The sequence below is a fragment of the Ambystoma mexicanum genome, chromosome 1q (assembly GCF_040938575.1).
Source record: "Ambystoma mexicanum isolate Mex_15411 chromosome 1q, UKY_AmexF1_1, whole genome shotgun sequence".
Lineage (NCBI taxonomy): Eukaryota > Metazoa > Chordata > Amphibia > Caudata > Ambystomatidae > Ambystoma > Ambystoma mexicanum.
In genome coordinates this window covers 1522858069-1522871326 of record NC_090922.1, presented here as the reverse complement: position 1 = coordinate 1522871326, position 13258 = coordinate 1522858069, and the positions used below count along the sequence as shown (strand labels likewise).

The 13258-nt window shown below is 43.5% G+C and overlaps 1 protein-coding gene across 8 annotated transcripts in view; it reads left to right on the top strand.

The window, feature by feature from the left end:
* SZT2 (SZT2 subunit of KICSTOR complex) overlaps nucleotides 1–13258 on the top strand; it is a 2035845-nt gene that overhangs the window by 1008960 nt on the left and 1013627 nt on the right. For all 8 annotated transcript variants that reach the window (XM_069642429.1, XM_069642432.1, XM_069642427.1 and 5 more), the window contains one exon: nucleotides 3401–3539. In XM_069642429.1, coding sequence (XP_069498530.1) covers nucleotides 3401–3539 — 139 coding nt within the window. The remainder of the gene's footprint in view (nucleotides 1–3400; nucleotides 3540–13258) is intronic.

The window sequence follows — 13258 nt, the reverse complement described above, 5'->3', positions numbered from 1 at the left end:
ACGGGGGAAGATGATTTCTAGCGGTGGCCCCCCGCACACAGTCAAAGGCAAACGTCCTTCCAATCCTGGTTGAAGAAGCTTTCATAGGACAGGATTCCTTGAAGCTGAGATGCTGAAATTAACAGGAAAGGCGACTTGTAACACAAGCCGGCGACCACCGAAGTTCCGGGTGAAAGCTTAGAACGGCAACCGTTCTGGGCAGGTACACCACAAGAGACATGTTCAGTCCACCAGGTGTTTAGGATGGCTGAATCTTCGAAGGTGCCGAGACTAGTTGGTCCCACTAGTCCAAGGGCTGAAGAACCCCTCGGCCTCTTTCTGGGATCAGGTAGCACAACAGGGCTGCACTGGGCCACATGCAGGAAGGGATGCCAGGCCTCTTCAGGAGTCTTCTTCGGATCTTAACTCATCTACGAGAGATTCTTGGCACCTACACCGATCTGAAGAAATGGCTACAGGATCCTGTTATACAAAATCCAGCCTGGAAGCAAGTCCCAACCGACCAATGGTAAGGATCTGCACCTTTCAAACGGCCAATTCTAAAGTCTATCGAAAGGGACGCAATGCCTTGCGAGGAAAAAAATGGTTATATTTATTGTGATACTGTCAGCCATTAGTCCTTCAATAGTGACCTGTTCCTCCCTCGCTTGTATTTTTGTTGGGCAAAGGTGGGGATCTGAGGTATGAGTGTGTAGTGACGTGACAAATGTACGCCAAGGTCACGTCCAGGTGTGGTGTGGTCGAGGCATGGTGAGGTAGAGGGGTGACGATGAGCTGTGCTACGCTCCCTGCCAAATATTTGGTAGCAGCTGAAGCTGGATGGGGGATATCCATCAAGATGAGGAATCTGTGGGAGAAGAATCCATAGGAAGAACATTACTTGTAAGTAATTTCTCCTTCACTCCTTACACTACTTTACCTAACCACACCCACCACACTGCCATACACACTCCCAATGCAGTGTCTAACCAATAACTCACCTTAACAAGAAAAAATCACCTCCACGCTGCGCCACCGCCGCCTGCTTGTCTTTTGGTCTGCATCTCCTCCTCCTCTAACCTCACCCTAAGAACCTACATCTTCCTGCATCCTGCTCTTCTTTTTATGCTCCCCGTTTTGTTTCCATGGGTCTGCTTTCCTTGCCAATTTGCCCCTATAATAGCCACCAAGAAGAGGTTAGATACAGCAAAGATGTTAAATAATGGGCTTAGCCACTCCCACTTTGCTTGTGTGGGCCTGCCACAGAATATCAATGGCTACCCATATAGTGCAGTGCCAATGACCATGTTATGGGGTCTTATTCCAGGTATCCCTAAGGTAATTAGTGTCTGTGTAGGGGTGTGAGGCTGCTGGTCGTCTAGGGTGTTGTTTGCAGCCCAAGACCGCTGCTGTAGAGTGGAGAGTGGGCTGTGTTGCTGCTCCTTCCCCTTACTTTCCTCTTCGGCTGCTGGATCGTGAACTCTACAAGCTGCGAGAGAGTTTCATATATGCCTGGGTTTTGGACTGTGGCTGCCTGACAATGATAGCGTGTGGTGCTGTTTACTCGCTCTGCGGGTTCTTGCTTCTTTCTCTGTCCAGTAAGATGTTCCAATGGGAAATAGAAATATTCTGGGCAGCATTTTGTTTTCAAGGAATGACGCGAGACAAGCTTGCTATTGCTCAAAAGAATACTGGCAATACAGCAGCAGGAAATGGGACTCTCTCGATTGCCAATTGGGGAAATATACAAATCGGGAGTAGGGTGGGCACTGCTTAAATTTCAATTTTTTACTAATTATACAGTCAATTGTGGGGACTCACCCTCAAGCCTAGGCACTAGGTTTTAAACAATATCCATATAGTAGGGCTGGACAACTTCCATCCCTGGATGAGCTCGCTCTCTCTCTCTCCCCTCGTTGGGTTTCAATTAACTCATCAGTGATTTGTATTTCATTCATTAGTTTCTCAATAACAATCCACCATTCTTGATATGATTTATCAGATATGCATGTTTATTCCTGGGCAATCAGTGTTCCAAAATTATTGCCAATGCATTTCGGACCTCCGTCCATCATCAGGGCTATCAACACTATTATATACAAAAAATATATGCAAATCAGTGACATTCCCATCATTATGATTCATTCCCAATTTTTCACCATTGAGTGAATTTCGTAAAGAAAATTATTAAGGAAAATTATATTACACATACTGGGTTTTGGTTGTGTTCCGTCATGGCGCTCAAACAATATAACAAATACAAAAAATAGAAAAACATCCATTATAGATCATTTTTAAGCATAATCTTCTTATGTGAATACATAGTATTCCAATAGGTTTCTACCTGTTTTTCATTTTGTCCCCAGAGTGTGCATTCACCTCTGTCTGTAGTATCCTTATCTAGCGCATACTCTGTAAGTTAAATGTTCATACTTATTATTCCCATATATTTAGGCCACCACTCTTCACACTGCTCAATCCTACTCCACTGTGCTTATCTCTATTCTGCTTCGCTCTTCGAACGCGTCGGCTGTCTAAAAGAGCTGCCGCCGCTTGTGATAGCGTTTATGCCCTATTCCGTGACACTAATCTCTTTCACGCATGCGCGCTCATCTCTCTCTTCATTGCCACCATCCTCTATAGGGAAAGGACTGGGTAAGGGCTTTTCCCTGGTTGGCCTCCCACCCTTGGCCGAAGGGGTCCCCGTTCCCTCTTGACAAGGCCAGAGTAAGGGCTTAGTCCCACTTTTACTGATTCCAAGGAGGTCTCCTGGTTGAGGGTTCCTGGCCCCCAGAGGAACGTGTTGCCCTTCCTGCAGGAGCATCAAAAGGCTTCAGTCTGGATATTGTAGCAGCTGTGGAGACAGTCGACCAGACACTAATGCGCATCAATCCTGTTATAGCTGATCCCTGCTCAGAGCTGTCATTGGTGTGATTTCAAAGTGTTTGGCATTGTAATTGTGTGCCTTTAGTAGTCACCATGCCACAACCATGCACGGCTTATATATAAAGGTGTACGTTCCACCAGACCGATAAAGGCATGCAATTACCATGTTTGTAAAGGAAAGTACAGAAGATGAAAAGGCTGCCTGTGCCGTAGAATGTTTCCGTTCCAGCAGCTGTCACAAATGCACATGTGAACTTTGAAACTGTCCCGTGGCACTGCCTGGTTTATGCCAAGAGTACGAGGAGGCTGCCTCGTAAAAGGAAAATGTGTGCACTATAATGTTCACATGGTGCTTTTATTCATTAGCAGACCTTCCTTACAGAAGCAGACTCGCCCACATTATTTAATATATTTTCTGCTTTCACATTCTCGCAAATGGTAATCCGTCACAGGGAGGATCCGAGAAGGATCTATTTTTTGACGTTTTCACTACTTTTAATTTTTTTCCTGACTTTCATTTTCCGTTTGTTTTCAGGAGAAATTATTAGCTGCCTGGAGAATTGTGAGAACATCCAAAGCATTGACCTGAACGACCTCCGTATAGCTCTGGATATCTACATACTCACCCTACCTTTGGAGATTGATGTTGTGAGCTCAGACATCCAGCACAACAGGTACATTCTGTGCTTTCACACGCTATAGGCCTGCCATACACGCACCCTTCTTATAAGGTCTGTGAATTGATGAATGCATGTATGAAATACTTGCATAGTGTGGTGCTTGAACCAAACCTGAAATATCCAGGGACTGTGTTTAATGTACATTCTTTTAAATACGCATTTTGAAGAGATTTTTGTTTTTGAAAACAAAGTTAAACTACATAAATTCTAAAGTTCTTATCGATAAAACTTGCAATATGAGATAGCAATAATATATCTATCATATACTTACTAAACTGAACTGAATGTTATACGAGAGATGACTAGATAAATAGAAATAATACTATTATGAAATGTCCCAGATGACCTTAAGAATATCCAAACTACAGAGATAAGTTCAAGAGTTTTTATTTCAATACTACAAGCAATACGGTAGATCGATGGCAGATGGCTGAACTGTGCACACTGAAGGCTGTCCCTCTCTTCTACTGCTGGCACACAGGCACCCCTAATCTCCATATTGAATAGTATTGACGGGTAACACCTAACATCTCATGTTGTGACTAATGAGAGGCCCTTATGGCTCAGTCTTTTCTATTGCTCTCCTTCTGGGATCTTCCGAGGTGATATCCTGTCCTGGCCCTTTGTTATGCAACATTGTCTTTTTTGGAATGGTCTCTCCATAGTTTCCTATGGAAACCCATTTTTTTGCTCTGTTTCTATCATGTCCTGACTTTTTGAAGCGAAGTAAAGCCTTCAGCTTCACTTCTCTTGACTTTTGATTTCATGCTATGGGGAAACTGACTAGTCCCTCAGAATATCACTGCTGTGAAATTGGGAATTCTTGTATTTTTGTATTGCACGCAGCATCTTACAATGCAGTGCAATGGGGATACACTTGTATAACCCTAGATTTTTACACATCTGGTTTTTGGTTACTTTTGTATGTGCATTGTGAGAATCCAGAGGGTTTTTCCTAACCCAGTCCCCATGGATCCCTTACTCGGGTGGCCAGGGAAATGCCATTGCTTTTGGATCCCGACCCTGGGGGTGGACCAGCCAGGGAGGGTCACCCGAGTAGGGGTCCTCGGGGAGTGCGGGAGAAACACCCAATGGCGAGTCATGGTATCCCCCCTTTTTCCACAAACTATCTAACCCCTATCCCTGTTTATTTTGTGGGAATCTACAACTCCCATAATTCCTCCCCACTTTCCTTTGACAAAAGTACTGCACCAAGAAAGGGGAGGAATGAGATCAGAAGGATTAGCTCCCCTGACTTGCATTGGCCTTGTCCCTGTAATGAGGCTATGCACGTAGCTCTAATAATGTACACCTGCTACTTATTAAGAAACCCTGTGAAAATCGAAGGTGGCGTGTACACGCACACTTTCCGCGAGGCTGGGTCCATGAAGGAATAGCTCTTCCGGTCTCTGTGAAATGTTAGGAACTTTGTTTTGAAATGTAGTCCAAGCGGGGATCAAACAAAAGAAAGTTGAATAAGAGGAAAATGAAAGATGTGAATTGGGAAAGATGCCACAAGGGCAAAAGTCGAATATAAGAACTTTGGAAAACACCAGGAAGATAAGGGGAAGAAAATAAGAACTACAAGTACCAAGAGGCATTGCTGCCAGAAGAAAAGATTGTGAATTGAAGGAATGTGTAAAGAGAGTTCTAAGTGGCCATGCAGAGGTCTATGTAAATTCCTTGCAGTTTCAAAAGTCTTAGACAGTGAAAGATATCTTGGATAAAACATGGGGAAGGGTACCCCCATGAAAAAACAGGCTTGAGCCAGGCTGAGGGAAGCCTGTGCAGAACTGAGAGAACTTGAAAGCATGCCAACTAGATATTGATGGCAAGGCGGATGAAGGCAAAGGACGTGATTGAACTACCCAGAGTTAAAAGCCTGAGATTGAACTGTTAATGTGGACCAGTAAGCCAAAGTGTGCAAGACTGATAGAACTGTGCCACCCACCTATCCTTGGTCTATTGGGAGACTCTCTAGACCCCGTGAGGTTGAACCTGGGGAAGGCAGTTGGTGCTGAAGCTATTCTGACATTTATTTTTCACCCACTATTTTTCCTCTTTTGTATTCCATTACCACATTTGTTATCTTGGGAAGGGAGGGCAAGGTTAGGTTTTCTTAGAATAGGTCTTTTTATTTTGACCAGACTGACTTGTTATGTTTGATTGTCGAGATTACTCCCATTATAGAGTTGAGGCAAGTTAGGAGTTTCACCATCCCAACCAAACTCATCTCGTGTCTGCGTGTACTGCTTGATACCATGCCTTCCTCCCAGCATAAAGATGAGCTAGTGGCTGCAGTAACATTTGTACAGTTCTTGCATTATTTTTGGAGTTGTAAAGAATATTTAATCCAGCACTACAGCCAAGTCAATGCCTGGTCAGGGATGCTGAATGAAAAACCCTTATTGATATATCTTGATGTCCAGGTTCCTACTCTGGATGACAACCCTCATATAACACCCCTCTCTCAGAATCCCCCTGACCCCACTGAGCCAAGAAGTAGTTCTGTTTTGCAAGTTTAGAAGGTTTATTTGATAATTTAAACAATAGATATATATATCACACTTTATAATAATTTAATAATTGAATATCACACTGAATCTGAGCAGTAATCAATAATGGATAGTCTGGCACTAGCACACTTCTTTATAATCAATGATGAGTGGTTATAGGATGGATAAGATAGCAACAATACCTTATGGTTTCAAATGGATGCAAGGTGGAATGAAAATGCAGTACAGAAAATACTCAATATGCGTTCAACAAAACAATGTAATCACTTTTCTCTGGCAATCCCCTCCCCCCTTTATGCAATGCAAGGAAATGGAAGGAAAGCACACAGTTCTCAGAAATGCAATCAAATGTAATTCAGTTCACCCCAGCAGCTTAGACTACAGAAGTTTACAACACAGGCCCAAAATGCTTTTATATGTGCTGGCAATGAAGTGAAAAATACGCTAAAATGCTTTTAATTCCCTCTAGAGGTTCAGGGTGAGTGGTATCAAGTTAATATTAGTCCAGGCTCACTTTAGCAAGGATCTAGGAGTAACTAGCAGGTTAAACGAATTTTTGGCAACTGAAAGCAAGAAAACTGCTGTTTTCACACGTTTCACACGTTCGCGAGTGCGTTTTTCGCGATTACAGAGGGACTACAAGGACTAGCACTAGCCTAGGATCTCAGCTTCCAGATGAAAGTTACTGCAAGTCTCTAGGACAAACGGTCACGGAGATATGAGCAATATGGTAAAGGTTGTTTTTCAGATTTGAAATTTTAAAGTTCAAAGTGACAAGTGCAGCTTGCAACTAGAAAATGACAGGTGACAGTTAGGAGGCAGTTCTACTTAGATTAAAATAGCTCGGATTAGATTATTTTAACTAAGAGATTGGTTCTGCACAGTCTGCTAGGTACTCACACTATATTCTTGAATTAAATGGGCCTCGCCACGGATCTGGTCAGGTTTTAGACTGGACTCTGGTCTGGTCTCGGCACTTCACCGTGATCTGGGTCAGCTCTGCTCTGTTGGTCTGGTCTGGGTCTCTGGTTCTGATCAGGTCTGTGGGTCTGGATACAGTGGTCTGGGTCAGCTCTGCTCTGCCTCTGGTTCTGGATATTGATAGATTTGAAGTCTGGATCTCTGGATGTGGATAGATTGAAGTCTCTATGTTGGCTCTCTGAAGGTTGATGGAGATAATTTATGGATTTTCCCGGAAGAGCGTCCCGCAGCAAATGGATTTGAAGGTCCCTATCTGTCCTGACTGTCTGCTTTTATGTGTTTTGAAAATGGGTGTGTGTGCAGCATCAGTAAGCCAGCCTCTCTCTCAGCTTCTAATTGGTCAAATTTCCATTTCTCACTTGATTGGGAAACTGAAGTGTGTGTCAGCGTGATGTCATTTTACAGCCTGCAGAAAGTCCACTCCTCCTGTCAACTTGCACACAAATCTAGATTTGAACAAAATACATATTTGCACAAGTATGCAGTGGTTTAAAATGACATACACACATGAGGCATTACTGATGATAGCCCCTGTTCTGACTCTGGCGTTTCTAGGAGCTTGCATCCAGAAATGGCAACATTTTGCGCGTTTTAGGTTGGTTCCCAATATCGGATTTTCTTCCAACTTCATACAAATGTGCACAGCCTGTCCATACTTATACCAATGAATTTTCATTTGTCTATCTTAAACACAGTGTCTGTAATATTAATAATTAGCGGGGTTTTGTCCCAGAATATCCCACAATTTCGAATTTTGACTTCAATTGTAGGCAACATTGTCATTTTAAGGAACTCCAAGTTGTGCATTCCTGCCATTTAATCACAATAAGTTATCAGTGTTTCAATAAAATATATTTTTGCTGCAACTCCCCTCCCTAAAGCGTTTGTCTACGCCCCCAGAACTTGGGTGGGACAGATGACCTGGCTCTGCTCACAGGCAGCTCTTGTTGACAGGAAGCAGTCAAAATCAACATATTCCTTTCAGAGGAAAGGGGCCATTGTGTGGTCTCTGGGAAGCTGAGATCAGGAGGCCAGGGAGCCACTTTGCATTTAATTAACAGAAACCTGTGATTTCCTGGCTTCTTGTGTTGAGTTCTGAAGTGTCAAGAGTTCTCAGGACAGGCAACCCCTTTGAACTTTTAATTAAATAAGACCCCTTTCTTTGCACTAGACAGTTTTGCAAGACAGCTCTCCTGTCAGAGTTTAGACCGCTAGCGCCACCCTCAGGATTTTGTGGTTACTGCATCCATCCTTGGGATTTTTTTTAGATTGATTCATTTCAGCAAGTGATATTACATGGAGTATATTGTCCATGTTCAGGACATGGCATAGGTGTGTTTCTGCAGTAAAGTAATTCTGTGCCCATGATTTTGCCATATTTGACATTCAAGAAAAATGAATTCCCAACAGTTATGGGTTTGCTTTTGGCAATCAGCATTGCCCCTCTGTGCTCACAACATAGGCAAAATGGGATTTTCCTGTGCATTTTCTGGGGAGCTCTGGCCATCATGTTTTCAATGCCAGTAATGCACAGTTTTTGTGGTAGGGCTTGGATGCATGGATAAAAACATCCCACAGAGTGCACATTCGCTTTTACTGCCTAAGCCTATTAAAGATGGCTAGTGTCCCAAAATGGCGGTACCACAAACATTTTGCTTGTTCTTGTGCCATATTGGTGTTTGGCCTTCTTTCCATCTTCTCAGGTCAGGAAATCCTTTATAAGGACATGAACTTTCCCGGGAAAGCTGCTGCTTTCGTGGGCTAGTGAGTGTGTATGTTTGGTGTGGGGACCGCTCAGGAAGGGGGCTGAGACTCTCTAGTCCCAGAAAGTCTGCTACTGGGGTGGATGTGAAACCAGTAGTTGTCCCCGATTGGACAACTACCTGCTGTTTGAGTGGTGCAGATACTTACCATTTATGGGCTTGGACTTGCTTCCAGCTCAGGTTTTGGTTAACAGGAGGACTTCTGCAGCTATACTTCAGATCTGTGTTGGAGACAAGAATCCCTCGAAAAAGAGCAGCCCGCTGCTGATCCAAAGTCAACTCCTGAGGTAGCCCAGCATCCTCTCCAGTGTCCGGCCCAGTGAAGTCTGTGCTCCATTGTCTCACCTCTGTGAACGGTGCTTTAGCCCTGGATTATTGGGACCAACTAGTGTCAATGCCTTCTCAAGGATCCAGCCTTTTGGAGCCTTTGGAAGTGTCTCTGGATTACCCAGTGGACTGACAAGCTCTCTCGTTAGCTACTTCCCCAGAACAGCCGCCGTTCCACGTCCAGAACTTCGTTGGTCACCAGCTTGTGCTACAACCCACCTTCTTCCCATATTCCAGCCTCCAATCGTCAAGGGTACTTGTCCTGGAGCAGCTTATGTGACAGTTCAAATGGTAATCATCGCTGGAACTCGCCTTCCATCCTGTGAAGTGTCCTGAAGAGATCTGCCTCATTGGATTCTGCATTTCTTCATCGACAGGATTGCAGCTAGCAGTTTCACCCTGACTGGAAGAATCCTCAAACTTGCGATCCCTGAGCTCCTCTCACTGGAGCAAAGGTCGGAGGATCGAGCCCCCAGAAGATCCATCATGACATCTGGGAAAATTTAAGTAAGGCGTTAGTAGCACACATAGTGCTTTGAGGTCATACCAATGATATGTAGAGTGCTATAGAAATGCCAAGTAACATAACATAACGTGTCCACCCCACACCCCCGTCCTCCATAGGATAACATTAGAAACAAGTCTCTTCGTCTCCTATCATCCTTCCACTTATCTCTGGTGGTCGAACCAGGCGGGGAGTACTGGTACTGGCTCTGGGGGTTAGCCTTGCGTCTGGAAGAAAGGAAAAGCATATGTATCTGCTGGTAAATTGTTGTTGAACTTCTTATTAGTTTGAAACTAATCACCATTCTTGCATTCTTTTTAAAGATAACTCATAACTGTGAGAAACACTGTGTTGGACCCTGTGACCATTGGGCACAAGGCCACATTCATCTAAGGGTTTGGACCTCTAAAGTTAGGATATAGTACTTGTGATTGGTTCCAATCATACTTCTACATCTGCATTACTTACCTGAATAATAAGTGACCATGCTGTTGATTGTATATATTTGTATTACAGTGTTGTGTGATAGTACTACCTGCTAGTTTCATTTGTCAGTATTTTCCAGAGTACATCATTAATCACAGTATTTTAATAATTGATTGTCTAAATTGAATTATTGTTTATTGTATTGTGTGGACTCATTGAGGGCCCTTATCCCCACTCATGCTCTTCTTGGACTAGGCCTTGACCGCTCTCCACTTTACCTTGATTGATTGGTTTTTGATTAACTTCTGAGTTCCAGGTGCACTATAACTAAAGTGACCTCCTAGCATCTGTCCAACAGGTCAAATTCTAGAAATCCCTCTTAACACTCTCTGACCCGGTAATAAGATGTGGATAGATTTCTACAGTGTTCTTGTGCCGTTCCAACTGCCAGTTCCTGTCTCCCTGGTTGCACACTCCTGCTCGTTTCTTCCCCTTTTGATTAGTTCTTCCAGTTAATAGTGACCACTTTCGATACCAAGGCAATAAAAAGAAGAATTAGTTTGCATGAAGGTGATGACCCTGAAATCGATTTAATGAGCAGAGAATTATCTGGGAAAAGAATAAAGGCGCCCATCTGTGCCTGGAGCTGCTCTACCACGCGGATTGGCATCAAGCAGTTTGCTCACTGTCTTTATGCCCAGGTAAGCCCTCGGGCTGATGCTCTGATTTGTATTACATATATACGAGTGGTCGAGCGGAGCGCCCGCACACACCATTTTGCCTGGGTTGTCAGGTGTATCGACCCACGTTCAAGTTATTATTGCTGCAACATTTGGTGCTGTGGGCTTAGAAAATCCAAGATGGCCGAAAAGCCCACAATTGCACCAGAATCCAGGAAAACCGCGCAGTTTTTGCGCACACCAAAATGGTCGCCTGACCTGCCACCCACCAGTGCGAGCGTGATGGGCCAGAAGCGCCATGAGTGAATCGTGGTGCCAAAGGAAACACAGCAGTGCCTGTTAGCTCAAAGAGCGCTTTGAAATAACCTTTGTTTCTCTGAATGCAAGCTCAAAATGCCGATTTCAAACATTGCAAGATATTCAAAAATCTTACTGAACACCAGCAGATGTCTGATAGAATGAAGTCTTGTGTGCATACCAAATCTGGAAATATGAAGAGCCTAAAATAATGTTCATAACAAAACAAAACTGGCTGAGCTGTGGATGTCAGCAGTTTAAGTGAAATGGGATTTAAAGCCACTAAAATCGAAATGTTTAAAATAAATGAGTGACCTACTTTTGAGTGTCACATAGGTTGCAACTGTTTAAATGTCATAATTTTGAACTTAGAATCAGCGTTCTAGCTGCATGTATCAAAATTGTAAGTTTGATTTGAATGATGAAAAATGGGAACAAAAGTGACCTTTGGCTGAAGCCGGGCTTAAAGGGACTGACTTGAAACTTGCCCAGCAACTGTATTCACAGGCCTGGCTTGCCTTCTGCTGACCCACCAAAAGGAGATCACACCTCTCTGGTTCAATCAGGGGAGGGGTGCCTGGGACTTCAATGAACTTCCCTTTGCTCCAAGCAATTGCTATATCAGGGGGGTCATGGAAGTGGACAAACCAGAAATTCCCCCATGTGCTTTGGGAAACCACACCCCTCTGGGCCAGAGCATAATTTTAGAAAGATGGATATTTCATAGTACATAATTGTTTAAATTATATCAATAATATAATTATTCCTGTGATTTTTCTGTGCACATTTTAAGAGGTGTTAGGACTGTGGTATGTTCAGCGGGGGTAGTAGCGGAGAATAGGGTCTTACTCCAAATGTCTGTATGTTAAAACTCTGTGACACGTCATCATCTGATGCCCATATTCTTAGCGCACATTTGTGTAAATTCTGGAAAAGTTTAGAGATTGTATTCTGGATGAAAAGGGCAGAATTCTGTCAGAAGTGAACACAACATTTTACAAAGACAAGGATCGGGTGGTTAGGCGCTACAGAAAATATGTTAACTGGACATATGATATCAGAAAAATTGTACATAGATAAATATGCATTTAAGTCAAAAATAGATTTGTGTGCAAAGTGACAAGGGGAGTGTTCTTTCTGTATGCCATAAAAAAGATGTCTCATGACACGGGATGACTCACAATTCAGTTCCCCAGTCAGGCGGCAGAGAATCCTCTAGCCTATTAGGATCCTCAGAGGGTTGGGCATAGAAAGTCAGCCTTCCCACCCACTTTCAAAAGACATAAAAAGAACCATTGAAACCCAGGTAGAGACATTCACTTTCCACTTCAAACTGATTTCTTGCAAAGCGCTTTGCCAGAAGACTCCAGAACCAGAACTTGGAATCCAGACTTCAGAACTTGCAGCAGAGAGGCCTAGTCCAAAAGCTGAATCCTTCTCAGCAGGCCTCAGAATCCATCCACCTAACCAAACTATTCAACAGCCGGGCTGTGCTATTCGCTTCTGGCTAGAACTTTTGCCGGAACCAGAGACCCAGACCAGACCGCGGTGCCAGTACCAGACCCAGAAAGCAGAGCTGTATCCAAACCACAGACCAGACCCAGACCAGACCGTTATGCAGTGCCAAGAACTTTTGCCAGAACCAGAGATCCAGACCAGCAAAGCAGAGAGAACCGCAGCTAAACCTGTTGACCAGATCTGTGACGAGGCCCATTCCTTCCAAAATTAGGAGCGAGTATCCAGCCAGAGCTGTGCAAAACCATCTCTTAGTTTAAAATAATCTAATTCAAACCATTTCCACCTATTTAGAACTGCATAGAAATCGTGTCCATTCTGTGATGTCAAACCTATGAAAGTGTCATTTGTCGTTTGAAACTTAATTTATTTCTGAGAATCTACCTCCATTAAATCATCCGTATCTTTTGAACCGCGTGTCCTAGGAGCAAGATTTAACTTTCATTTTAAAGCTAAGAACCTAACCTTTCCATCAAGCCCAAGACTTTCTACTCCTTATAGTTGTTCCGTAATCGCGCTCGACACACTCGAAAAAAGTGCCGCGAATTGCAATTTGACTCAACTTCTTCACCTGTCAAAAATGGCTGTCTTTTGCTTCCATTGCTGAAATTCGTTTTCAACCTGATAATCCATCATGAATCATTGCTAGTGTTGACCTGAACTAATTCAAAGTAGCTGTCACTTACCCTGAATCTCATAGAGG